General features: G+C 50.0%; 3 protein-coding genes across 9 annotated transcripts; 1 reads left to right on the top strand and 2 right to left on the bottom strand.

The window, feature by feature from the left end:
- Window positions 1-102: 102 nt before the first annotated feature.
- Tmem208 (transmembrane protein 208) lies at window positions 103-2,777 on the bottom strand. Of its 2 annotated transcripts, none has more exons than XM_034522711.2 (6): window positions 2,617-2,777; window positions 1,891-1,986; window positions 943-1,002; window positions 726-862; window positions 482-566; window positions 103-383 (listed from the first exon to the last, which is right to left on the bottom strand). In XM_034522711.2, exons 1-6 carry the CDS (start codon window positions 2,749-2,751, stop codon window positions 246-248), a joined length of 651 nt encoding a protein of 216 aa, XP_034378602.2. In that variant the 5' UTR covers window positions 2,752-2,777; the 3' UTR covers window positions 103-245. The 2 variants fall into 2 exon arrangements, 1 of the variants encoding a protein (XP_034378602.2); XR_004608644.2 differs by having other exon boundaries at window positions 270-383; window positions 700-862.
- Window positions 2,765-16,904, top strand: LOC117722865 (Leucine-rich repeat-containing protein 29). 5 transcript variants are annotated; one of them, XM_034522123.2, is made up of 7 exons: window positions 2,765-2,858; window positions 5,719-5,820; window positions 13,347-14,293; window positions 15,432-15,647; window positions 15,756-15,899; window positions 16,045-16,262; window positions 16,366-16,904. In XM_034522123.2, the coding sequence occupies exons 3-7, from the start codon at window positions 14,180-14,182 to the stop codon at window positions 16,532-16,534; spliced, it is 861 nt and encodes a 286-aa protein (XP_034378014.1). In that variant the 5' UTR covers window positions 2,765-2,858; window positions 5,719-5,820; window positions 13,347-14,179; the 3' UTR covers window positions 16,535-16,904. The 5 variants fall into 5 exon arrangements, with proteins under 5 accessions (XP_034378014.1, XP_034378010.1, XP_076771869.1 ...); XM_034522119.2 differs by having other exon boundaries at window positions 2,780-2,858; window positions 13,301-14,293; XM_034522120.2 differs by lacking the exon at window positions 2,765-2,858 and adding an exon at window positions 2,865-3,010 and having other exon boundaries at window positions 13,301-14,293.
- A 2,159-nt stretch (window positions 16,905-19,063) lies between these two features.
- Window positions 19,064-23,471, bottom strand: Elmo3 (engulfment and cell motility 3). 2 transcript variants are annotated; one of them, XM_076915753.1, is made up of 20 exons: window positions 23,202-23,471; window positions 23,024-23,064; window positions 22,865-22,937; window positions 22,586-22,675; window positions 22,280-22,449; window positions 22,092-22,191; window positions 21,857-22,008; window positions 21,693-21,771; window positions 21,544-21,594; window positions 21,342-21,464; window positions 21,125-21,256; window positions 20,925-21,026; window positions 20,721-20,829; window positions 20,476-20,612; window positions 20,225-20,388; window positions 20,007-20,119; window positions 19,825-19,929; window positions 19,645-19,727; window positions 19,473-19,559; window positions 19,064-19,387 (listed from the first exon to the last, which is right to left on the bottom strand). In XM_076915753.1, the coding sequence occupies exons 1-20, from the start codon at window positions 23,277-23,279 to the stop codon at window positions 19,175-19,177; spliced, it is 2,202 nt and encodes a 733-aa protein (XP_076771868.1). In that variant the 5' UTR covers window positions 23,280-23,471; the 3' UTR covers window positions 19,064-19,174. The 2 variants fall into 2 exon arrangements, with proteins under 2 accessions (XP_076771868.1, XP_034378409.1); XM_034522518.2 differs by having other exon boundaries at window positions 22,625-22,675; window positions 23,202-23,470.
- Window positions 23,472-23,487: the final 16 nt, after the last annotated feature.

Raw genomic sequence — 23,487 nt, 5'->3', positions numbered from 1 at the left:
GTCTTTCTTCTTTAAAGATCTCTGCCTCGCTGAGCCAAGAAAGAGTATCATGGGACTAAAATTCTTCCTGCTTTGTGCATCATCACCCACACAGCCATTAGCCACATTCAAAACTATTTATTTAGTAATCCTATAACTCAGGCTGCTTTTGGCCCTTAAACTAGTCCCTCACTGCTCCAGGCATGGGGCCAACCAGCCTAATAGAGCCAACCAGCGCCCAGCAACCTATGGCCACAGTAAGGACGCTATAATCTTTTCATCTGCCGCCGCTCCTGTCGGCGTTGTCGTTTTTCATTGAGTTCTGGTGCTGGGGCTCCACTGTCTGCTGTGAACCAGGGGCCCAGCACGTTTACCCACAAGAGGTAAAGGGCCCGGCCTGGAGCCTAGGAGAGAAGAGATAACTTGAAGCTACTTGCAAAGACTGGCAAGAAATGGGGAGGGTTAAGTTCTCTTAGGAGGCCCAACCCTCCAGCGCACGTACCAGAAGCCAGAAGGACCAGATGTAGAGGGAGAAGCAGCTGAGCACCTGAACAATGGCTGTCAGTAGGATCACATCCTTAAGGTGCCTATGGATAAAGGGAAAGCTGCCAAGGACAGTAGGCTGGCCCTAGGCCTGCCCCTTCCATACTGTTTAGGTTGAGAGTAGTTGTGAGTCTTGGGCTGTGTGGGCCCCAGCGCCCCAGCCCTGGGGCCGCTCACCTGAGCTGGCGATGGGGGACACTCACTCTGCCATGCCCTGCTCCATGTTGAGGTCCATGCCACCATCCATCAAGGCTCCATCCTCAGAGAAGGATGCCCGAGCCATCGAGCTCATAGAGTGGTAGCTGGCCCCATACACTGCCAAGCTGAAGCCCAGGGCCATCTGTAGAACAAGGGTAAGAACATCACAGGCCAGCCGCTGACCCTCTGTGAGCGCTCCTTTCCCAGGATGGGGATACTTACCCAGGCCCAGAATGAGGCAGATGAATAGAAGAAAACCAAGGTCACAAGGCAGTAGATGGCCTATGAGCAAAAACAGGATCAGGCTGGGGCTGAAAGCCACCCCCCAAATTATGGGCTTTCTTCAACTCTGACCAAGAATTGGGCCAGACTAGGAGGAAGAAACCAGGTGGTGGAAGACCTCTGCTTTCTGAGTCAGACAACTCTAAACCCCATATCAGTCCAGGAAGAAAAGCCTTCGTGTAACATGTATAAGTTTAGTATGGTCTCAGTATAACACCTGAGTTAGTTACACTCAGCTGGGACTTTTATTTTTGTTTTGTTTCCCCTTCATTTCTTCATGTTTTGATTCTACTTCTAGTCCATATTTCCTTCTGTGGTTGGCTACTTTTTAAAAAATGTTTTAAAATACATTTTATGTGTATGAGTGGTTTTGCCTGCAATGTGTGCACCATGCATCCAACCCTGTGCCCAGTACCACAGAGGTCACAAGAGGGCATTGGATCCACTGGATCAGAAGGTCACAAGCTACCATGTGGGTGCTGGGAATGAAACCAAGGTCCTTTGTAAGAGCAACAAGTGCTCTTAACCACTCAGCCCCTGGATACTTTGGGGGTGGGGGGCAGCATTTGCTGGTGATGCTGATACACGATGACCTCAGTCTACCAAATAGCTAGAACTACAGTTATATACCACTATGGCGGGCTTCACTCATTAACCACATCCCCCCCCCCTTTCTTTTTTCGAGAGAGGATTTCTTTGTAGTCCAAAGTTAACTTCAAACTGCCCAACTTCTTGCCTGAGCCTCCCTAGTGCAGAGATTACAGGCTTGTGACTGCCTGGCTTTACTTCTTTACAACCTTCTCTTTTTGGAGTCTTGGCTGTCATTTACCAGCACTCCTAATCAGATCGGAATGAGAAGGCATAGAAAACACGAGGCAGGCAACTTACATTGGCTCCCAGTATGATCCGAAGGTAAAATTTGAGAGTTTCTTTGTTCTCTTCAAATATCTGCTTCTTCCCTCTTGTACCCACTTTGCCTTTGGGCTGCAGATGGATGATGAGATGCTGTCAGAGCTTTGTTTTTTTTTTTGTTTGTTTGTTTTTTGTTTTTTTTTTTTTTTTTCCCTTGATCCTCTTCACTCCCTGTACCAGCCGGGTTACCTACAGAGCTTTATCTGCACCGCAACTAAGTCCTTACCGTGCTTTGTCAAACCCAGCAATCCCCGAGATGCCTACCACTCCTCTAGTCCATCTTCCTACTACATTAGGACACCATCTTTACTGTACCCCCAGTTATGATTGCCTAATGCTCACCCCAAAACAATTCAAATTACGTTAGTATCTTCTTTGGCTCTCCAGGTAGGGTGAAGCTTTGGGTTGAGGACCTCTACGGGAGAACTCCAGCGAAACTTAATGGCGTCCCTCTCCAGTCTCTGGGGTAGTAGTTTAGATCTGGAACTGGCAACTCCCCATCCCCTCACACCCCCAACGCCCGCCCTAGCCTCCAACACTATTTCTGTAGTCCTTGCACTGCCACTCTCCCCGCATCCCGTTCGCTCTAGCACGGTCCATTGGACGGCGCCCCTCTCTGGCCCAATGCCTTCGTGTCCTTCTGTTTTCACTTTCCCAACACCGGTAAAACTATGCCGGTGCGGACTCCGCCTTGTCCCTTACCGCCATGGTGCGAAGCAAATACCACGGAAACAAGGGCGAAAAACTGGAACTGCAGTCAGTAGACACCACATCGGCAGCCCATGCACTTCCGGTACAGACCGAAATCGTCGAATTCTGGACGGAAGTGGATTCCATTTCCTTCCCAGGCCCCGCCCCTGAGACGGTGGGACTACACTTCCCAGAAAACCTTGCGTGGGGGCGGAGACGGCAGAGATGCGATGGCGGACTCGCTGCCTCTGGAGGTGAGAGGAAGCGGTCCTTCAGGCCTGAGTCGGGGACAGGCCCCGCCTTCGGGGTCTCAAGCTTTGGGGAAAGGCTATCTGACAGCTCGCCCGGCACCTCCCGCCAGGCGGAAACGAGCCGCCAGGCGGATCCCAGGACCTGCAAACTCTGGGTAACGGCCCTCTTTGGGGCCACTTCGACCCCTTCGGTTGGGATACCATGCCCTCTTCTTTACCCATTGACCCCAGAAGATGGCTGCTCTATCACTTCAATAAGGACAGACTGTCTGCCCATCCCCTTCCCTTGAGATGGCCATTCCCTTCCCCTCAGTTCTAGATGATATCCGTTCCACCGTCCCTGAAGGGTAATCAATTTTATCCCCATTGGCCCCTTGGAATGGTCGTTCCATTTTCTCCGCCCCTCCCCCACCATCCTCGCAGTTGCTCCCGCCCTATCAGTTCTGGGGACCGAACCCGAGGTCCTCAATCAAAGACAAGCCTGCTTCTCATCCTAGACCCCCAGGGATGGCTGTCCCTGTATTATTCAAACCCATGGGATGTTTGTTCCTTTAGCCAGGGGCAAGACTATTCTCCCCTCATGAGCAAGGAGATACAGATGCAGGCTTTGTGTCTTGTACCTTTTTTGAAATGGCTTCTCTTTCCGTTTCTCCCTGAGGGTTGGCAACCCCCTCTCATTGCCCTAGGAAGTCGGGCCCTTTCCCTTGAGTCCTGGAACACATCCTCTCCTTGACATAGACCAGTCAATGACATCTTATTCCCTTTTGGTCCCAGAAGGTATCTATTCATCCCTGTAAATCCCATGGGTGACCAGTAGTAGTCATTCTTTGGGGTGGTTTCATGGGATGACAACTCCACCCCATCTCTATCTCCTTTCCTGCTAGAAAGGCTACTCCTTTCTCAGGTTAATGAATTATGATTCTTTCCATTAAGACATGTTTCCCTTCAACATTGCTCCCAGGGTTGATCATTCAGAAGATAGGTCAGCCACTCTCTTAGTCTAGTCTTCTCTCTTATCCCCCTAGGGATGGGGGCTTAGTCAGTCCAGGCCCATCCATACTCTTCCTCATGCCTCCTCTCTCTGGTCCTGGTTATTTTCCTCTGAATAATAATCTCCTTTATCCCCCCACCCCTTCCCTGAGCAAACCTTTGGTGAAAGTAGAGGCAAAGGACTATCTTTAATCCAGTAAATATTGGGTGAGTAATGAATATGTACTTAGCATCTGGGAAGGAAGGAGAAAACACAGTGGGGCTAGTAAAGTCACTACAGAAGTACTCCCCAGAGAGAGCCCCACATCTGCGAGGAGAGGTGGATGTGCTGTGTCGGTAGGGAGGATGGGCTGGGGATGTTCTCGGAGCAGCAGGCCCAACTAGGCATGAAGGTCTGGCAGTGTAGACCCAGGAGCAGAGATGTTGTTGTGAGATTATTGGTGAACCCAGAAGGTTTTCATTGGGGATACTGAAACTGGACTGTATGTGGATTAACAAGGCTGAACATAGAAAGGAGCTGCAAAAGGAATCTAGCTCTAGGGGCTAAAATTTGGAGTTCTTAATATGGTGAAATTGCAAAGGTAGAAATACCAGTAACAGCCATCGTCCCTGTAAAGATGATCTAGATTGTTTTAAAACACCTTCACTTCTTCAGACACTGAAGCTGAGAGAAGTCACATGCTGCCACTGGAGTTACCTGGGAAGTCGTAGAGCTGGGACTTGAGGAGTCTTGGTTAGCCTTTCCTGAAACTTCAGTTTTGTGAGCAGAGAATGGAAGAACATGAGTCCAAGTGTCACTAGGGACCTGAAATAGGGAGTATACTGTTGCCTTTAAAGGGCAAAGTTGGACTGAGGACAAATAGCACTTTTGGTTGAGATTAAGGTTGAGAACTATTTTGAGTATAGAATCCCAGTACTGGACTAATGTTTGGTTAGTATGACAATGTAAAGCTATTAAATTGTTCAGTATTATACAAGTAAACTGAAAATGAAAAGAGTAAACATTGGGAATTATGGAAAATCCAGAAATAGGACAGTTAGCATGGTAAAGCCTAGAAAATATTGTCATGGGAATCGACAAGGGAAGATTCTAGAAGAAAAGGGCTGTTAGTAGGAGTTGTTCTTGGCCTCTCAAGTGATCCCTTTCCCACATCAGACAGCCACAACCTCACCACCTATAGACTTATAGCGCGCACAGTTGGAGTGAAGAGTTGAGTCTCTCAAATTTGTTGTGTCATCCTACCATAAATTGGCTGAGAAAACAAGCTGAAAATGGAGAAGATGGGAAGGACTGGGGCTCCCAAAGCTGGTCATCATGGCTCCACTCACAATTCTAACACATGAGATAGAGTTCTAGCTAAGGCAGGAGAATGTCTGTGCCAGATGAAGCCAGTCTGAGTACATAGTGTGTTCCAGGATAGCCTAGGTTACATATTGAAACTCTGTCTAAGTGAAAAAGTGACTTCTGTTATAAATGTGTGGAAAATGCTGTTTTGTAACTTCCCACAAGAACCTATTTACACCTCACAACAGTTGCCATTTTACAGACAAGAAAAACAAAGCTCAAAGAAGTCGGCTAGCTAAGGGGGGAACCTGGACTAAGTTTGTGTAGCCCAGTGCTTGGGCTGTTTCTACTAAACTGGGTATGAGTTTTGATTATTACTTTATACAAACCTGTTCTCAGAAGTGGCTCATGATAGGTTTGTTCTCACGAGGTATGCTTCGAGGCTGGAGAAGGGAAGTCAACACCTCATGAAGCTTTGGGTCCAAGATGGACTAGAAGCCAGTGCTCTGATGTCCTCAGACCCAGAGGGGTAGATTCTAAAGCCCTCTGGTTCTAACAGCTCTCAAACACCTTATCTTTTTCCCTCAGATGCTCACTTATATCCTGAGTTTCCTACCTCTGTCAGATCAGAAAGAGGCCTCCCTCGTGAGTCGGGCTTGGTACTGTGCAGCCCGGAATGCCCTTCGGGAGGTAAGGTGCCCACCTCACTTGGTCCATTCTTAGTTATCCCTGTCTTCTTCTCATGGCCCTGCTTATACATCATCTGCCCATCCATCCACATATACTTCTATACATCCATATATACATTCATACAAAGTAGTTTCATGGTATAGAGTTGGGGTGCACAGGTGAATAAAACCTCATCCCCCTAAGGAACACATTGTCCAGTGAAGGAAAGTAACATCATGATACCATGTGTACAGTGCCATATCACTCAATGAAAATGTGGAACCCAGCTAAGGGCACCAAGACGAGACCATGCAGTGACATCAGGGTGACATAGGAACACGTGTTGCTTTTTCTAGAATTGTCATCAAGATATGGAAATTCCAAATTACTGGATTAAGTTTTGTGTGAGATGTAGGAGAAGAGCCAAGAACGTGCCCAAGACTGCAAGGTGCAGCAGAGGTTGGGCTTTCTTCCAGCTACTACTGTGGTGCCTTTAAGAAGTGGTAAGACAGGGCTGGAGAGATGGCTCAGCAGGTAAAAGCACTGAATACACTTCCAGAGGTCCTGAGTTCAATTCCCAGCAACCACATGCTGCCTCACAACCATCTGTAATAGGATCCAATGCCCTCTTCTGCTGTGTCTGGAGAATGGTGTATTCATGTACATAAAATAAATAGATCTTTAAAAAAGAAAGAAAAGGTAAGACAGGCAAGGACACTGTGATTTGTGTCTTAGAACTCCACAGTGCAGAGTGGACTAGAGGGTGAGACAGAGGCTGGGGAGGCAGCCCAGGCAGGAAGGCAAGACAGAGATCTGTAGTATTTGAAAGACAAACAGTGATCTTGTGTTAATTTTGATTTATCAGTGAAGTTAAATTTTTTTGTCTCATTAGCAATTTGTGTTCTTTATTACTTAACTGGCAGGGTCTTAGTAATTTGCTTGCCCATTTGTATGAACTTTTTATGTATTAAAAATAAATTCTTTAGCTGGGCAGTGGTGGTGCACGCCTTTAGTCCCAGCACTCAGGAGGCAGAGGCAAGTAGGTCTCTGAGTTCAAGGCCAGCCTGGTATACAGAGGAAGTTCCAGGACAGCCAGGGCTACACAGAGAAACAACCCTGTCTCAAACAAACAAACAGAAAAACAAAAGATTAATTATTTATATATTTGTTAAAATATATTCCTATTTGCTCTTTTATTTTATTTGTAGATAGCTGTTTTTATATATGAGATACAGTATTAAGCTGTGTTGCTGATTCCTTTCTTTTTCTTCATTGGTTATTTAAAGATTCCTTGCCCTCCAGAGATTTCATCAATGCATGCTCATATTTTTATTCTTTTAAAGAATATAACTGATTTTTAGAGTAGTGATTGGTTCAATAAAAATAAAATTTCTGTTTTATGGTTTTAATGTTTTGTTTTCTTTTTTTAGTTTAATTGGGGGGGGGGGGGCAGTGTCTCACAATGTAGCCCAGGTTAGCCATGAACTCAGCAATCTATGAGCCTCAGCCTTCTAAGTGCTTGGATTATAGACATGAGCCACCATGCCCAGATTGCCTTTAACTTTTATTGGTGAGAATTATGTTTCATTTGTGAAATGTTTTTTAGTGTATATGATAAAGTATGAAGCTAACCTGTTTGGTTTCCAAATAGCTCCTACATAATTTGTATCTAAGTTAAGTTGGAAACGTCCTTTGTTGCATATGAAATGTGTATATGTAAATAGAGCCTGCCGTTGGATTGTCTGTCTGGTGTCATGAATCTTAATGTCTAAAGGAATTTTATTGGACTTGTTGAAAATTTAAAGTGTGAGATATCCAGATGACAAGATTCAGTCGATAATTGAATATCTCTGTGAGAGACTGAAGGGAAAGGTGTGGGTAACAAATCCAGACTTGGTGTCATTGAGAAGGGGAAGCATGAGGAGTGTAGCGCTGGCAGGGGCTTGACTGGAATGGATAGTGCCCTGGGCTTTAGTTGAACTCAGCTGGAAAAAATGGATGGAAGAAAAGCCCCAAATCTGAGTAGCTCCACCTCAGGGAAAGCTGTGAGGAGCAGAAGAGCAGCAGACCAAGCCTGCAGAGCATTTACAGTGCTGAGAGGGTCACTAACAATGTAAAGTCCTACAGAGAGACTGGCAGCATAAGGCTCATGGCACAAGCTGTCCTGTGGAGTGTGGTGGCACACGCCTGTAACCCCAGCACTTGGAAGGAGGCATGGGAAGGCCAGGAGTTGAAGGAGTGTCACCATGCTCACAGTACATGAAGGAAGTGGAGCAGAAGGGATGGTAACTTGGAGTTACCCTAGGAAGGAATTAAGAGTGTAGGAGGAGAGGCGTATTCAGGGATAGATGATGGACTCAGAATCGGACATTTTTTAAAACTCAGGGTTTCTAGAGAGTTCCATGAAGCAGTTAATCTCTAATGTCTGGTTGAGGAAAATAATATGGATCAGAAAGTAGCTGGACCAGGTATGGAGGTACATGTCTGTAGTCTTAGCACTTGGAAGTCTCAGGCAGAAAGATAAAGGCAAGTTAGAGTTCACCCTGGGCAAGATCCTGTTTCCTAAAACAACAAAAAGAAAGGAAGATAGGGCTGGAGAGATGGTTCAGTAGAGTGGGGAAGAGTGCTTGCTTTGAAAGTGTAAGGAGCTGAGTTCAAATCCCTAGCACCCACATAACCCACTCTCTTGACCTGAATGCTGTGTTGGGCAGAGACAAGAGAATCAGTAGGGCTGCTGGCTGCCAGCCTAGCTCAGGTTCAGTGAGAGAGCCTGTCTCTGGGGAAGAGAGCGTGGCATGGAATGTTGGCTCCCATGTGGATCCTCACTCACTTATGCACTTAGACCACACTCATCCACCACAGAAAGGAGAGCAAAGCTGTCTTGTCCCATAGGATGAAGTACAGTGTAACAGAGCACATGGACGAGGACAAAGACTGTACACATGTGTGTTGTCAGGTAGAACCTGCTCATCCATGGTCTGGGTCTGTAGATGACTCCAGACAGACCAATGGAAAGCAGGCTAAAGAGTGAGAGGACCAGTAATGACCAGGATGTAATGACCAGGCTAAGTGCTACAGCCCTTCCCCAGCAGGCGGCATAGTAAGGAGAGTAAAGAAGCTCCTACATGGTGGTGACTTGTGAGAGGGGAGTTGTGACCAGGAGCGAGTGATTCTGGCAGGAAGGAGTAAACAGATGAGACAAAGGGGAGCTAAGTGGCCAGACAATGGATGTGAATGTCCCCTGTGTTTCCCATGGAAAAACTGGAAAGAGAAAATTTGGAGAGGTAAGAAAAGGTGCTATCATACTCAGGAGACTGGGACAGGAGGATTACTATGAGTACAAGCATAGAAGTACAAACATCTTGGGCTTCATAGTGAATTCAAGGCCAGCTTGAACTGCGTAGTAAGATTCTCCTCCCAAAACCAAACCAAAAGGAAGGATCAATGAAAAGACAAAACCAGTGGGATTCCCAGAGATGAGGTACCCACAGCTTAGCAAGCCAGAGGAAAGGACTTTCTGAACCAAAAACTAGGAGCTGGAGGTAAGAGCCAGCTAGCAAACAGGGAGGGGATTCCCTATGCCTCGGTTGCTTTTGAAGCAGAGCAGGCCTTTTCTAAGAAGGCTAGGTGCAGAGGAGCTTTTGCAGCAAGCTCGGAGCAGGAGAATATGGTTGGCTTGTTGGAAGGGAGACATGGAAGAAGTGGGATAGGAAAAGCCTTGGCTTTGTTCTCTTCAGCACGAACCACAGTGGGCAGCTGGCTTTGTTATCTACAGCTAGGCAAGAAGAGCAGGTACAGCAGCATGAGGGAGCAGGACTACAAGCCCTCAGGAGAGAGAAGTCTCAAGAGTCCAGCAAGGAAGAAGAGGGCAGAGAGAGTGGGCAGGCTCGTGGGTAGAGGTGAGATGGGAGAGAAGGAGCAAGGAGGAAGGAAGAGAGAAGGCTAGGGTTCATGGCTGAGATCTTAGTGGCTACTGTTGTAGAGCTGCCATTGCTACCTGGGAGCTCCAGATCATGTTTACAAAGACCCTGCTAAGCCAAGAACAGTGAAAGGCCAAGCTGTAGGTATACAGGCATCTAAGGCACTGCTTGTCACCATTACTATAAACCAGAGAGTAGTCTACAGAGCCTGCCATCTAAGACCCAGACATAGGCAGCTGGAGCAGGAAGCAGTTGCATAAGCTACTGGTACCATGGAAGATGGTAGCCAACTAAGGCAAAGCTGGGACTAAATCATGCCAAGTCAGGGTAGGATACATGGGCTGTATGACCCACATGCTCCCAAATTCTGCCTACTGCCCTGGAAGTCCTGGGCTGCCACCATTGGATTGGTCACTATGGAGCAGCTCATAGTCTCTCCACTGCTGTCCTCCAGAGACCAGGACTTCTGTATCTCACTGCAGTTTTCTGGATGAAAAGCAGGTTCCTTAGCTTTTGGATTCCTGGACTGAGCAGATGAGAACACTCTTCTATTAGAGGGCCCTCAAAACCTGTACACACGCGTCTCTCTCACCGTGAGACTTCACTAGGTACTGAGTCCTGCCCTCCAACAATCAAGGGTAGTTGTCATTCTTAAAAGTGAGCATTTCCAACGTGACTGCAATTGCTCATAAGATGCTAACATGGGGAAAGGAGGGCTTACTTGTCACCTGTGGGTGGAGTAGAAGCGTAGGCTGAGCCTAGAGCAGGTACGCGTCTAATCCTTCCCTCGGGCCTCCAAACTCAGTTTCTTAGGGTCTGGAAAGCTGAAGTCCAGAACCCAGGAACCCTGCTTGCACCTGCCCCTCAAAGAAGCAAATATTCTTAAAAGACTGCCCTTTCGCCCCCTCCTATTCTATCCAGGAGCTGACATCAGGAGCAGGTTGACCATTGTATAAAGTGCTCTAGGCTGCCTGGCAAGGCTAAGAGTAACAGTGGTCGGGGTCACTGGGGGTCTGGCTTAGTTGGTTGAGTACTTGCCTAGTAAAAAGTCCTGGGCTGGATTCCCAGTATTACATAAAACTAAGAGTAGTGATGCCTGCCTATAATCAATCCCAGGACTTGGGAGGTGGAAGCTAAGCTAAGGTCAAGATCATCTGCCACATAGCAAGTTCAAGGACAGCCTGAGCTATGTGAGACCTCATCTCAGAACAATTAGAAACAAACCAAAACAGAAAAACCAGCAGGGACCAGGTATGGTCTCAAGTATCCTCTCTCCCCAAGAAGCTGGAAACCCTCTGTTCCAGACCCTTCCCATTTGTCTTGTGTCTGCCAACTGTGGACTGAACCCTGGGGTGATTGCCAGTGCCCTCTCTTGGCTGTTTGTTCATCTTGTTCACAGAGAGGTAGTTTAAAATGGCAGAACATTCCTGCCTGCTTAAGTTCTCAGGAGGGAAGTAGCCGAGCTCCTCTGTGCTTGTAGCTGTTAGCACAGACTGGCTCTTAGGCTCACTTCTAAGCCACATGAGTGGTGGGGGTGAGCGCTGCCTGAGCAACGGAGCTGCTCATGGCTCCTCCAGCTCTGCTTTACTTGGCATCAGACTGATTGACATGGTGTGCAGGGCTTCTCAGTGGCTGGAGTCAGTCGGCTTCCACTTTTCTTTCTATAGCCTTCTGTCTCTGAATTTTACATCTCCTTCCCCAGCTTGTCACACTAGGAACTTTCCCTAGCGCTCCTTGAATTTGAGAGAGGGACCTAGGACCTGTGGTGAGTGCTTCTCTTCAGGGAGCAGGGAAAAACCACAATTGAAGTGGGATCAGGAAGGGGACCCTGGCCAGCTTCTGATTCCTCTGAGAAAGACCAGGAAGATGGTCCGTCTTTTTCCTTTTTTGAGACAGGGTTTTATGTAGCCCAGCCATGTTTCAACCTGCTATGTAGCCAAAAATGACCAAGAACTTTTGATTCTCCTGCCTCTAACCCTGGGCCTATAGGAATCTATCACTATGCCTGGTTTCCGTGATGCAGGGTCTTGAACCACCATTTACTCTACCAATTGACGTACAGTCTCGGCTCCCAGTTCTTGGCTCTTCCTTACAGTGGCTGGTTTTGCTAAGGAAGAAGCCAGCTGTTCTCCCTTCCCCAGGGATGGGCTGTAGGACTGGAGGGCACTGCTAAGATTTGCAGGATGGCCTGCTGCTCATCAGCACCGCCTTCCACCAGTCAGCGCCAAGCCTGTTGGTGGTTGTTCTGAGGGATGCAGAGAAGGGGGTGTTTTTGTTATTACTGACAAAGGTAAGTGTTTTCCAGAGCTCAACTTTCCTGCATCAGACCCATGTTGATAGAACTAACACCTTCTTAAAGAACCACTTTCCTGCTGCCTAGGCAACAGGTAGGGAGATTGGACTAGGTGACTTTTTTCCCTGAAGGTCCAGCTCAGCCTCACACATGCTAGATAATGCCCTCTACTCCTGAGCTGCATCCCTGAGCTAGGGGATAGGATAGGATTTGGACGTCTCCAGCTGTTCTCCCTCCCACTACAGATCAATTCCATGCAGCTTGTACTGACTTCCCCTTAACTCCTTTTGGTGTGAGATCAGGGAAGGTTCTATGGAAATATTTCCCTTAGTTGGGTGCTTTCAAGCTCCTGCTAAGCCATCCAGTGCCATATCTTAAACCTGAACTGAACTCCTGTGTTGTACCCCAGCTCCAAACATGAGCTCTTCATTCTCTTCCAGGCAAGTCCAGCGTAATGTTCTTGGCTTCTCTGGGGTCTCCTAGGTCCTGCCCCATGCAGAGATGTGATACAGGTGTTCCAGGTAGTGACACATGCTAGAATACATACATGCACATGCATGTGCAGGCACACTTCTGCTTACACTACTTGTACATATTCATGACACTCAGGCCACCAGGGGACTAGGTTCAGTGCTAATCCCACTAGTATTCCAGAGTGATCCAGTGCCCTTGTACCTGGATCCCAAGAAGTTAAGTGACATCTGCTGCCCTTCTGCCTTCTCGTCTGCTCAGTGCTGTTTCTATCCTCTCTAGAAAGTTGGGGAAGCTGGTTGCTAATGTCAAGATCCTGGCTGGCTTCATGGATCTCAAGATCTGAAACTCCAAAAGATTGTGATCCAGCATCCTTTGATCTCCCACTTCCTGAAGGCATCACTGGGTGTCCTATAGGTCACAGCTCTCCTGTGCTCCATTAGCTCACTTTCCACACTATCCTTGTCCCTCTGTGGGCATCTAGTGTGGTTTTTTTTTTTTTGTTTTTGGAGACAGGGTTTCTCTGTGTAGCCCTGGCTGTCCTGGAACTCACACTGTAGACCAGGCTGGCCGAGTGCTGGGATTAAATGCGTGCACCACCACTGCCTGGCCCAATAGTCATTTTCTTCCAAATGCCAGCATAATTTGTCTTCTTACCTCCTGCTTAGTTTCTCGTCCCAGGTCCCACTGCTTGCTTACAATCTCCTCAGCTACACATGACACACACACTAGGGATGGGTGCTCATTGTAGAAGGGCCTTTTTTGACTGTCTTCAACCTCTGAGAAATCTAACCTCAGGCTTGCTGCTACCCTGTAGACAAATGTGCGCTACAACATTCCTGTGTCCTCTGCCTCACTCTCAGCCATCAAGAGTTTGGGCCTCAGGGGCATTTCCTGCATCAGCTTGACCAATCTGGATGGCTCGCCAGCTTCGCACCAGGTACTGGAGTCTGTTGCTTACCACTTAGGCCCACACCTGGAAAGCTTATGCCTGGGTGGGGGCAGCCCCACAGAGGCGTCCTTCTTGGCCTTGATCTTGGGATGTCCAGTCCTTCGTACGCTTGACCTCAGTGGCTGCAACAGTCTCTTCACATCAGGCACTCTGCTGGCTCAGCCTGAGACAGCACAGTGTGTCCGAAAGGCATTGAGTGGCCTCCGTGATCTTAGCCTGGCTGGCCTGCGTGACCTGACTGACCTCAGCTTCAACCACCTCAGTGGTTGCTTCCCCAGCCTGGAGCGCCTCTCCTTGGCTTACTGCCATCTTACCTTTGAGTTAAGCCCAACCTGGGGCTCCATCAGCCCCCAGGTTTCCTCTCCCTCCCAGCTTTCTTTTCACAACTTGCTCCAGTTCATCAAGGAACGAGCCGGTACGCTGCGTGCCCTAGACCTCAGTGGTACTGGTCTGCCACCTGAGGCCCTACAAGCCCTGGGCCAAGTGACTGGATTGAAGTTAGAGGAGCTGAATTTGCACAGCTGTAGAGACCTCTCCTCAGACGCTGTGGCCACCCTGTGCCGCCAGCAGCCTGGTCTCACTTCCCTGGACCTTAGTGGCTGCTCAGATCTAACCGATGGGGCACTCTTGGCTGTGAGCCGAGGCTTACGCCACCTGCGGCACTTGAGTCTGAAGAAACTGCAGAGACTGACGGATGCAGGATGTACAGCCTTAGGGTCCCTGCATGAATTGCAGAGCCTGGATATGGCTGAATGCTGTCTGGTGAGTGGTCGGGAACTGGCCCAGGTCCTAGGCTCAGTTCGCAGAGCTCCACCTGCACTGACTTCCCTCAGGCTGGCTTACTGCTCTTCACTGAAGGTGAGCTACTTTCCCTCCCTTCTGTTTAGGGAACCTGGGGGAGCTGGGCCTATGCCCCCAGAGAGAAGCTACCCAGTGTTTGCATCCCAGATGTAGTAGTTAGGAATGAAATTGAGACATGGTTTGGAAGAAAACAGGAGCTTAGACACATGGCAAATGCCTTTGCAGTCCTTACTAGCCAGGTTCAGAAAGATCCTACACCATATGTGAGTTCTAGATGGAGGAAGCCCAGAAAGAATGAGTGATTGGAAGCTTGGGGAGTGGTGGCATGCACCACTAGCCCTAGCACAGAGGGCAGAAGCAGGACAATCTCTGAGTTCAAGGCCAACCTGGTCTACAAAGAATTTCCAAGTCAGTCAGGGCTAGTCAGAGAACTCCCCATTCAGAACGTAGGCGTTGTACTAAAGATGTTCAGCAGGCAGGGCTGTGGGGTGGGAATATCACTTGAGAGCTGCAGGGTCACCTTTTAGCTGAAGTCAGATCCTTCATAGGGCACAGCATTGGCCTATGGGTGGCATTCCTGTCTGAGAATATCAGTTGGTCCCTCTTGTGTGCATTATCCCTTTAACCTGTTACCATGACAAGAACATTCCAAAGTAAATCCTATGTCAACTTCATTTCATGCAAGCACTGTTCCCACTAACCACTCATTGGCCACCCGTGTCTCTCAGTATTCTCCTGCCTCCATACAACCCTCTGAATCTACACCAGCTTCTTTGCTCTGCTCCTGCTGCCCCCAGCTTCTCATGGTGGTGAGAGCGCTAACACTTGAGGGTCAGATTCCATAGGAAACATGTCTGATTGGTTCACCTTTCCCCTTCTGGTCCAGTGGGCTGTGGTTAGAGTGCTGCCTTTCACATCCTTTCAACAGGGCTGGAAGCAGGCATAGCAGCCGCCTTAAACTATCTGTCCATTCTTCCTTGTCCCACCCATAGTCTTTTTCTGTCAGCAAACCCCTTGAGGTCTCCCACACTTCACAGCCCACCCTGTGCACTCCAAACTTTCACAGCCAGCACGGAACCATGTTGCTTCTTTCTTTGGGCTCTCAGGCCAAGAAACCTTATCAGCCCCTAGCTGGTGCCTCCTGCCAAGCTTGGAGGCACAAGCTGCCATTTGTAACCTTCTGTCCTCCTCTCAGGATGCCTCGGTGCTCTCCATGATCCCAGCATTGGGCCCAAGGCTCAAGGTGCTGGATTTGTCCTCCTGCATGGCCCTCACTAACCAGACCATGCAGGCCATCTGTACCTACCTTAATCACCTGTCAGTCCTGCGCCTGGCTTGGTGTAAGGAACTCCAGGACTGGGGGCTTTTGGGGTTGAAGGAGCCAAGTGATGAGCCTGTGCTAAGTCCCCAGGTACGAGATCCTTAAAGTTAGGGAGGGTGAGGTGACTTTGGCCCAAGCTGCCCTGAATCTTTGGCAAAACTTAAGAAGAACCTGAGAAGCAGGGGTTTCTTCCCACAGCTACACCAAGAGGTGGAAAATCAGGCTCCAGACCCACAGGAGCCCACTTCTGAGCCACAGGGCTCCTCCCTGCTCACGCTCCAGGCCCTGCAGGAGTTGGACCTCACTGCCTGCAGTAAGCTGACTGATGCCAGTCTGGCCAAGGTGTGACTAAATTGAGGACATTAGGGGATTGGGCTACCCACTTTGTGCTTAGAGTCCCTTTCTCTTTGGTTTCTGGTACAAGCAAGGAACCTGGAAGTGGCCCAGGCTTGGGGCCCAGTGCCAGTCTATATCCATATTCTTGCAGGTGCTCCAGTTCCCTCAGCTGAGGCAGTTGTCATTGAGCTTGTTGCCAGCTTTCACAGACATGGGCTTGGTGGCTGTGGCTAGGGGCTGTCCTAGCCTGGAGCGCTTGGCATTGAGTCACTGCAGCCACCTCAGTGATGAGGGATGGGCCCAGGCAGCCAGGTTGTGGCCAAGGCTGCAGCATCTCAACCTGTCCAGCTGCAGTCAGCTCACAGAGCAGTAAGTGTTTGACGGCACTGCATTGAACAGGTGTAGCCACAACACATGGGCTGGGCTCTGGTCTCACACTGGGTTAGGCACTCATCCTGTATCCTCCTTGCAGAACTCTGGATACCATTGGGCAGGCATGCAAGCAGCTTCGAGTGTTGGATGTGGCCATGTGTCCTGGTATCAACATGGCAGCTGTCAAACACTTTCAGGCCCAGCTGCCTCAGGTGACCTGCATCCAGTCTCGCTTCGTGGGAGGGGCTGACCTGACCCTAACACTTTGAGGCCAGGTCGGTTACTAGCCTGAAGCTCATCTTCCCTCGCCAATATAGTCCTAGCCCAGGCCTCTGGAGCTGAGTTTGCCCCAGTGCCTCCTGCCTTCCCCTGTTCTAGAACCTTTTCTAAGACTCTGGATGGAAGCAATCGGGACTCTTGCAGCACCAGTGTACCCACAGATGGCAGCAGGTCTTTCCAGTTACCCTTGCTGCCATGGACCCTATAAAGGGCAGACCCACAGGTGGGCTGGGCCTGGTGCTGGGGAGGCCAGACTCTGTGCCTCCTGCCAGCCACCTACTCAGACCCAAAGCCTGCGCTCTAGCAGCCAACCACCAACTTCATTGCAAACCCAAATAAGATTAAAGATCCCAGATCCTATGTCTTCCTCCAGTGTTCTCAGAATAAAGGGGTCCTGGCTTCTTCCCATGGGAAATTTTGGAGGCCTTTCCCAGAACTTCTCCCTTCTTCCCCTACCCCTTGGGCATGCCCTGCTGCAAAGACCCTGGTCCTAACCAGATGTAGGAGTAACTGTTTACCAGATTCATATGCTGTCTTGGGATAGTGTAAGAAATAGGACAGCATGTCTGAGCAAGAGGATCCTATGTGGCCATAGAGTCCAAACACTGAACAATGCCAATGACTTCCCAGTGGCAGCTCTGAGGTAGTCTTATCCAGTTGGTCCTCTGTGTGTCCCATACTGTGTCTGTTTATCAGTTCTAGAAGCAGCTAGCTTCATGTGGGATTCTCCAGAAGTGCTGTTGTTCTTCCAGTCACCAAACCCGATAGGGAGACAAATAAGCCAGCAGGCAGGGGCAGTCTCATATGCAGGAAATGCATGAACAGCACTGAGGGCAAGGAACCTACGCAGCAATGAACTTAAAGGGTCAAGGAAGGCAACAAGGCAGTGAACATGACAGGGCACAGAGGTCAGATGGACAGACTGGTGCTGGCTCAGGTATGGAAGGTATGTGTAGGCTCTGATAGAATATAGGGAAGATCCTAGCTTGGCTACAAGAACCCTGGGGACCAATGGAAGGACTAAAACACATGTCTGTGTAACTCACCAGTTCAATTCAATTCATGGTAACCATGACAACAAAACAGTAGTGAGGTGTTGAACAATATAGGACATGCCTTAGTTACTGTTCTATTGCTGTGATGAAATACTCTGACCAAGGCACTTCAATTAGGGGCCTGCTTAAAGTATCAGAGGGTGAGTTCCCGACAATCGTTGTGGGGAATATGTTGACAGGCATGGTACTGGAACAGTAGTTAAGAGCTTACATCCCGAGCCACAGGGAGCAGAGAAAGAGCTAGACTGGGCCTGGTGTATGCCCAGTACACACCTCTTCCTACAACGCCACACCTCTTAATCCTTCCCAAACAATGCCATTAACTGGGGACCAAGCATTCAGATATATGAGCCCATAGGGGTCATTTTCATTCAAACCATCACAGGGAGTATGTGTGATTATATAACCACATCTACTTTGCAGTATTGGAGTAGCAGCTATTGAAATGCTCAGAGCAGCAAGACTAGAAACTAAGTCAGGGGGTTAGTGCCAAAATGGAGGTGGCATGGACAAGTAATTGAAGGTGCTGAGAAGAATTGACTATTGGGACCCCTATTACCCCTTGCCATTTTGAACTCAGAAAAGTTATAAGTACAATAGCAAGGCTTTGTGCCCAAGCATGGACATCATGGTGCCCTGATGTCTGAAGATTGGGGATACAGGTTTTTTGTTTTATTTTTCACAGGGTCAAATGTTTTGCTGGTACTTTTCTCCGAAGGAAATGGCATTTAATCAATTTTTAAGGCACAGCATTAATGACTAGCATGTGAAACACAGTATTTGAGGAGTAATGAATGGTAGATAGCAGTTACTCAGGGTAGTGGTAGCTGTTGGCCTATCCTGTGGGGCTACTGGGTTGCAATTATTTGTCTTAGGGGCCTGGAGTCTGACTGTTACCTGGACCCACCATGTCTCAGCACTCCTGACCCCACACTCTGGCTTGTCTGATCACCACCTCACTACGATCAGGAGTTAGATCTTAATTCTCTTACATTGATCTGCCCCTTTCTCTCCCTCACACTTCTCACCAAAGGTTTCTGCACTCCACAGAGGACAAGGGCGAGGGCCAAGCAGAGTTGAGAAATGAGGACAGACTAGGAGCCTTCTGAAAGCATAGCTTCCCAACAGACCCCTGTTGCTGGTACCCAGGAAGGCATCCATTTGGGGCGGTGCATCCTGCCTTGCTGCTGCTGTCAGCTGGCCAATATTCCAGTCACTTCTTTTGACTGCTCAGATGACAGGTCATCCTCCTCTTCATGTCCAGAACTAAGGGAGGCTAAAGACTCACTTCAAGAAAGGCAATAGTCCCTATCTACTCCCACCCAACACCAGCCCTTCCAGAGGTAGCTAGCTGTCCAAGTTTTGGGGCTCACCTGGTGCCCTTAGGTCATTTACTGTGTTGAAAGACATGTATGTTTATCAACAGGTTTAGCCCACAGGTTCAGAACTGACTTGACACATACCTATAAGCCAAGCTAACTTTATTTCTGCTAGAGCCTCAGCTGGTCAGGTTGTCTGTGATTCTTAGCCCTTTTTGTGGCTGTTACAGCAGTACCAACTGTGGCCTAACTTCAGTCAAGGCTCAGTGATGCTGTAGTCATAGCAGAAGTTGAAGTTAGTAGGGGGTGGGGGTACCGGGGGAGGCTGCTCGGGAATGGGCACATTCTCTAGGTCCAACAGCCGTAACTTGGTCTCCACAGTGAGCAGCTGATCCAGGTCTAGCCGAGTCTGCTCACTGTTCATGGTACTGCCTAGCAGGGCACTCAGCCCATCTGTCCACAGGTAGAACTAAGGATGGACAGGACCAACTGTGTGAGAGCCTGTCCATCTGTTCCCCTGCCCATCTGCCCAACAACCTGGCCCAGACACTTACATCCCGTTTGGAGGGGGCAATGAAGTTGAGGTATGCTTCTTCCTCCCCGTGGTCATAGCTGATGGAGAAAGCCAACTCATAGAGGTCCTAGGAAAGTGGAAATAAGGACACTGAGCAGGAAACAAGCAGAGAGGGAAAGATGGGGCAGAGCCTCTGACCCTACTGCAGTCACCTTGTTCTGCTTCCCAGAGCCCTTCTCTCGGACATGGGGGCAGTCCTTGCCCATTAGGAGTGCCCTGATGTCTGCCACAGGGACTGTAGAAAAGAGACTTGGCTGACCATCATGGCCCAAGGCCGACCTCTCCTATAGGGAGAGGGAGCAGGTGTAGGAGCCCCAGCCCTGCCCTCTTACGCTGTTCAGGTAGGCTTTCTAGGGTAGGTGGGTTGGCACCCTCCTCCACATCCCCATACTGCAGTACTTTGTGGTTGGGGGATAAACAGCAAAACCATAGTTTGTCTGCAGAAAAGAGAGGAGTGATGAGGACTCTGACCCCAGCTAAGTCCCCTCCCCACACCTTTAGCCCACTTAGAGACCCTGGCGTCTCCTGCTGCTGATCTTGCGGAAGAGCATTCCCTCACAGAGTCGGAGCAAACGCTGCTGGCGGATCAAACCCATGAGCTCTGGCTTCAGCTTCTCTCGCAACTCCCTGGATGATTGAGAGTCATTAACCAGGGCTGACCTGGAGCATGGCCTACAGTGCACTGGGGAAAATGGGGACTGAGGTCCCAAAATGGGGTCCCTACCAACTTACAGTATAGGAGGGGCCAGCGTGCCCTCCTGGTGCAGCCGCTCTGTCTGTCGCAACTTCAACACTTCCCCATAGGTGAGGGCATTCAGTTTGGTTCGAAAGATCTCTAGGGAGGTGGGCTTCAGAGCCAGGGTACGGGCTAGCTGCTCCCGAACCACTTGCATTACCTAGGACCACCGAAGCTCAGTGTAGGACCTATGTTCAGGACCCCTTCCCAGAAGATCCCCTGGCCGTGCTGTTTCCATCCCACCAACCTTGTCAAAATCCTCCTGTGTTGCCCGCATTTCCTTCCAGGTCTTATTCAGCAGCTGGATAGCCACACAAAAGAGCTCATGGAAACTGTGGTCTTGGCTGAAGAACATGGGTGAGAAGTCCTGGGCTGTCTCGGAGCCTGGGGCAGGGGGGCAGGAGGGGCTCAGGGAGAAAGTATCTACAGCCCCTGGCCCTCTCTGCCCTTCCGTCCCCTGTCTCCAGATACTCTAGATCCAGCCCAACTCACATGGCTCCCCAACGTGAAGCAGCTCACACAGCAGCACTGTCAGCTGGATGCTGCTACGCGCAAAGGGGCATTCATGCTTGTCCTCTCGGCTACTGTTCTCCAGCACGAACTATGGCAGTGGAATAGACAATGGTAACAGGATCTCCATGGAGACTCTGAGGAAGCTGAGCTGCTGCCATCCCTCTGCCCCAGCCTGTTACTAACCCGACTGTATGCACTAGGTGCGTGTCTGGAGAAGTAGATCATGTTGTCCAGGGCTAGCAGGCCAGGGGGCACACGCTCTAGGTCCTGGGCTGGGTTGCTGTTCTACAGACAAGAGTGCAGGCAGCTCATAGGAACATGGTCCTAGAATAACTGTAGCCTGGATAGAGGCTCGGGTGGGAACTAAGGTAGGAGTAACTCACAGAGAAGCCTAGCTTGCGGAACTCTCGGACACAGAGAGACCGGCGGCGGTCAGCACTCAGCCCTGTGACCAAGGACTCCCCCTCTGGTTCAAAGGCTGCCTGGCGCAGGGCCTGCAGCTGGTCCCGCTGTTCCTGAAGTTAATGGAAAGGGGCATGTCAAGATCATAGATTCAAAGCAAAGTTCTAGGTAACTCTCCAGCCTTTGTACCCCGTGCACCTGGCTGTAGGGGTCGACTGGTGTTTGCATGCGTGGCTCCAGCAGCCCCAGGGTAAGAGCCTGCAGCACGTACAAGTGATGAGCCATCTCGTCTCCCATGGGTGATGCACTGTGGATGATGTTCTGGAAGATAACCAGGCTTGAGTGAGACTCAGGGAAAGGAAGACTGGGGAGAGGGTCTCCCTGGCCTGGTCCAGCCTACCTTGTAGATGAATTGGCGAAGATTCTTCTTCCATAGGTGGTCAAGCATTTCCTGCAGTGGGTCAGAAGGGGGGTTAGATGATTTTTTGCTCTAAGCTGAAGCACAGCACACACTAGCTGCTGTTCTTCATTTAGTCACTGTGGACTCACCTTACGTTCAGCGGGGCTGGCCCCCTGCAGCAGAGCTGTGAGCAGTGCCATAGCCTTGGTTTGCAGCTGGTGATTCATTCTATGGCAAAGGGAAGAACAGGCTCAGCTATCCCTCTGGAGTCCAGCACTATTTCCCCTGTTCATACTGTACCCTAGAGGCTTACACCTGCAGGTGCACCAGCAGCCTATCTAGTGGCACCTCACTCTTCACCAGCTGGCCCAGGGCAGGGCTGCTCAAGGTCACACTCTCCAGCAGCCTGAGAGCCAGGGGCTGCACAGAGGCATCCATCAGGTTCATGTTCACATAAGATACCACCTGTAAGGGATAGAGGGGCTCAGTATCGTTCATGAGGGCTAGATGCTGGCACTGCTCCATTGCCCCTGGAAAAGGACACATACCTTCCTGACAAAGGGGGTGCTGAGTGTCTCCCAGGACACTACACCGTGTTCCATGAGCTCCAAGAAAGCCCTTAGTCCAAGGGCCAGCATCTCCCCTAGGCTATAGAGAACATCTGGGGATGAGCAGGATTAGAGCAAGATTTCCAAGCCCTACCACGTCCCCCAGTCCTCCTGGGTCCTGTGCTCACTCATCCCCATTTTCAATGATGGTGCTTAGTTTCTGAAGTCCATCACGACTGATGACCTCCTGGGCAAAAGTCATGTCTGGGGCCAGCAGGACCAGGTTTCTCAGGACTTCACAGCACCCTTCACGACTTGTGGTCTGCAGCCTACCCAGTAGCTGCTGGGCCTTCAGATCCTGGAGGAGAGAGGAAGTGGTTAGAGAGTGTTACTCCAATAACTGGAGCTGTGGTGGTCTGGGTGTCCACTAGGTGGGGCACTAAGGAGTTGGGGCCTCCAGACCAGCTACAGAGGGTACTAGGCAGTGAAGTTACCCAGCAGAGGGGTAGGAAAGGAGAGGAAAGGGCCATTACTGGGGCAGTGCTGAGGCACAGGATGCTTCCATTCTTGATCTCCAAGCGGTTCTGGAGGGGACAGCAGAAAGGAACGCAGTTACGGAGGGCTCTGTGAAATAGTCATCTGGATCATTCATTTGTGGGGTGGGGATTGTCGGTAAAAGAGCTCACGTTCAGAGCAGGGAGAATGAATATATGGAATCAAAACCAGGTGGGTTAAAGCGATCCTGAGGAATATGGGGCTAGGAGGGGGCTCACATTCTCTGTGATGTATTTCCTGTGCCCATCAGCAAACTGCAGGGCATAGTGCTCCGGATGAGTCAGGGTCCACCTGTGGGGCAGGAAGCTGCTTGCGACATCCAGGGGCGCCTTTCCCACCTGCCCTTCCCCCATTTTGCCCAGGCTTGCGGCACTTACGCGTCACACACCTCCTTCAGTACAGTGGCCAGGGGCTTTGCCTGCAAGTGGAGTTGTCACTCAAGGTGCGAGGGTAAGGAGTTGGGGTGAGGGACTTCTGGGAGGGGCGGGCTGGGCTAGCCAGAGGGGAAAGGAACAACCCAGAAATGAGAGGCGGAGTTCAGACAGTCCCATTGACCTGGTCTAGCTGGATAAGCTGTGGGATGGCGTCAGACATCTGAACGGCAATCTTCACCACGTTCCGCGGGGGCGCCATAGTCTGTGGCCGCCCGCACTTGGCACTAATGTGCCACCTCCCGCCGAGGGTGGACCTGGTCTAGGGTCTAGGAGGACCGTCCTCTGTCTAAACCCTGGCTTCGGTGGCCTGCACTCACAGTTCAGGCTCCCACTCCTGATCGGGCTCCGAGGCCTTCCCAAAGGAGCCTGTTAGTTCCGGGTTAATCTCGGGTAGGACCTGGCCTGCC

Source organism: Arvicanthis niloticus, chromosome 18 (assembly GCF_011762505.2).
Source record: "Arvicanthis niloticus isolate mArvNil1 chromosome 18, mArvNil1.pat.X, whole genome shotgun sequence".
Lineage (NCBI taxonomy): Eukaryota > Metazoa > Chordata > Mammalia > Rodentia > Muridae > Arvicanthis > Arvicanthis niloticus.
The sequence above is the reverse complement of the archived record's forward strand: the minus strand, read 5'-3'. Positions and strand labels throughout refer to the sequence as shown.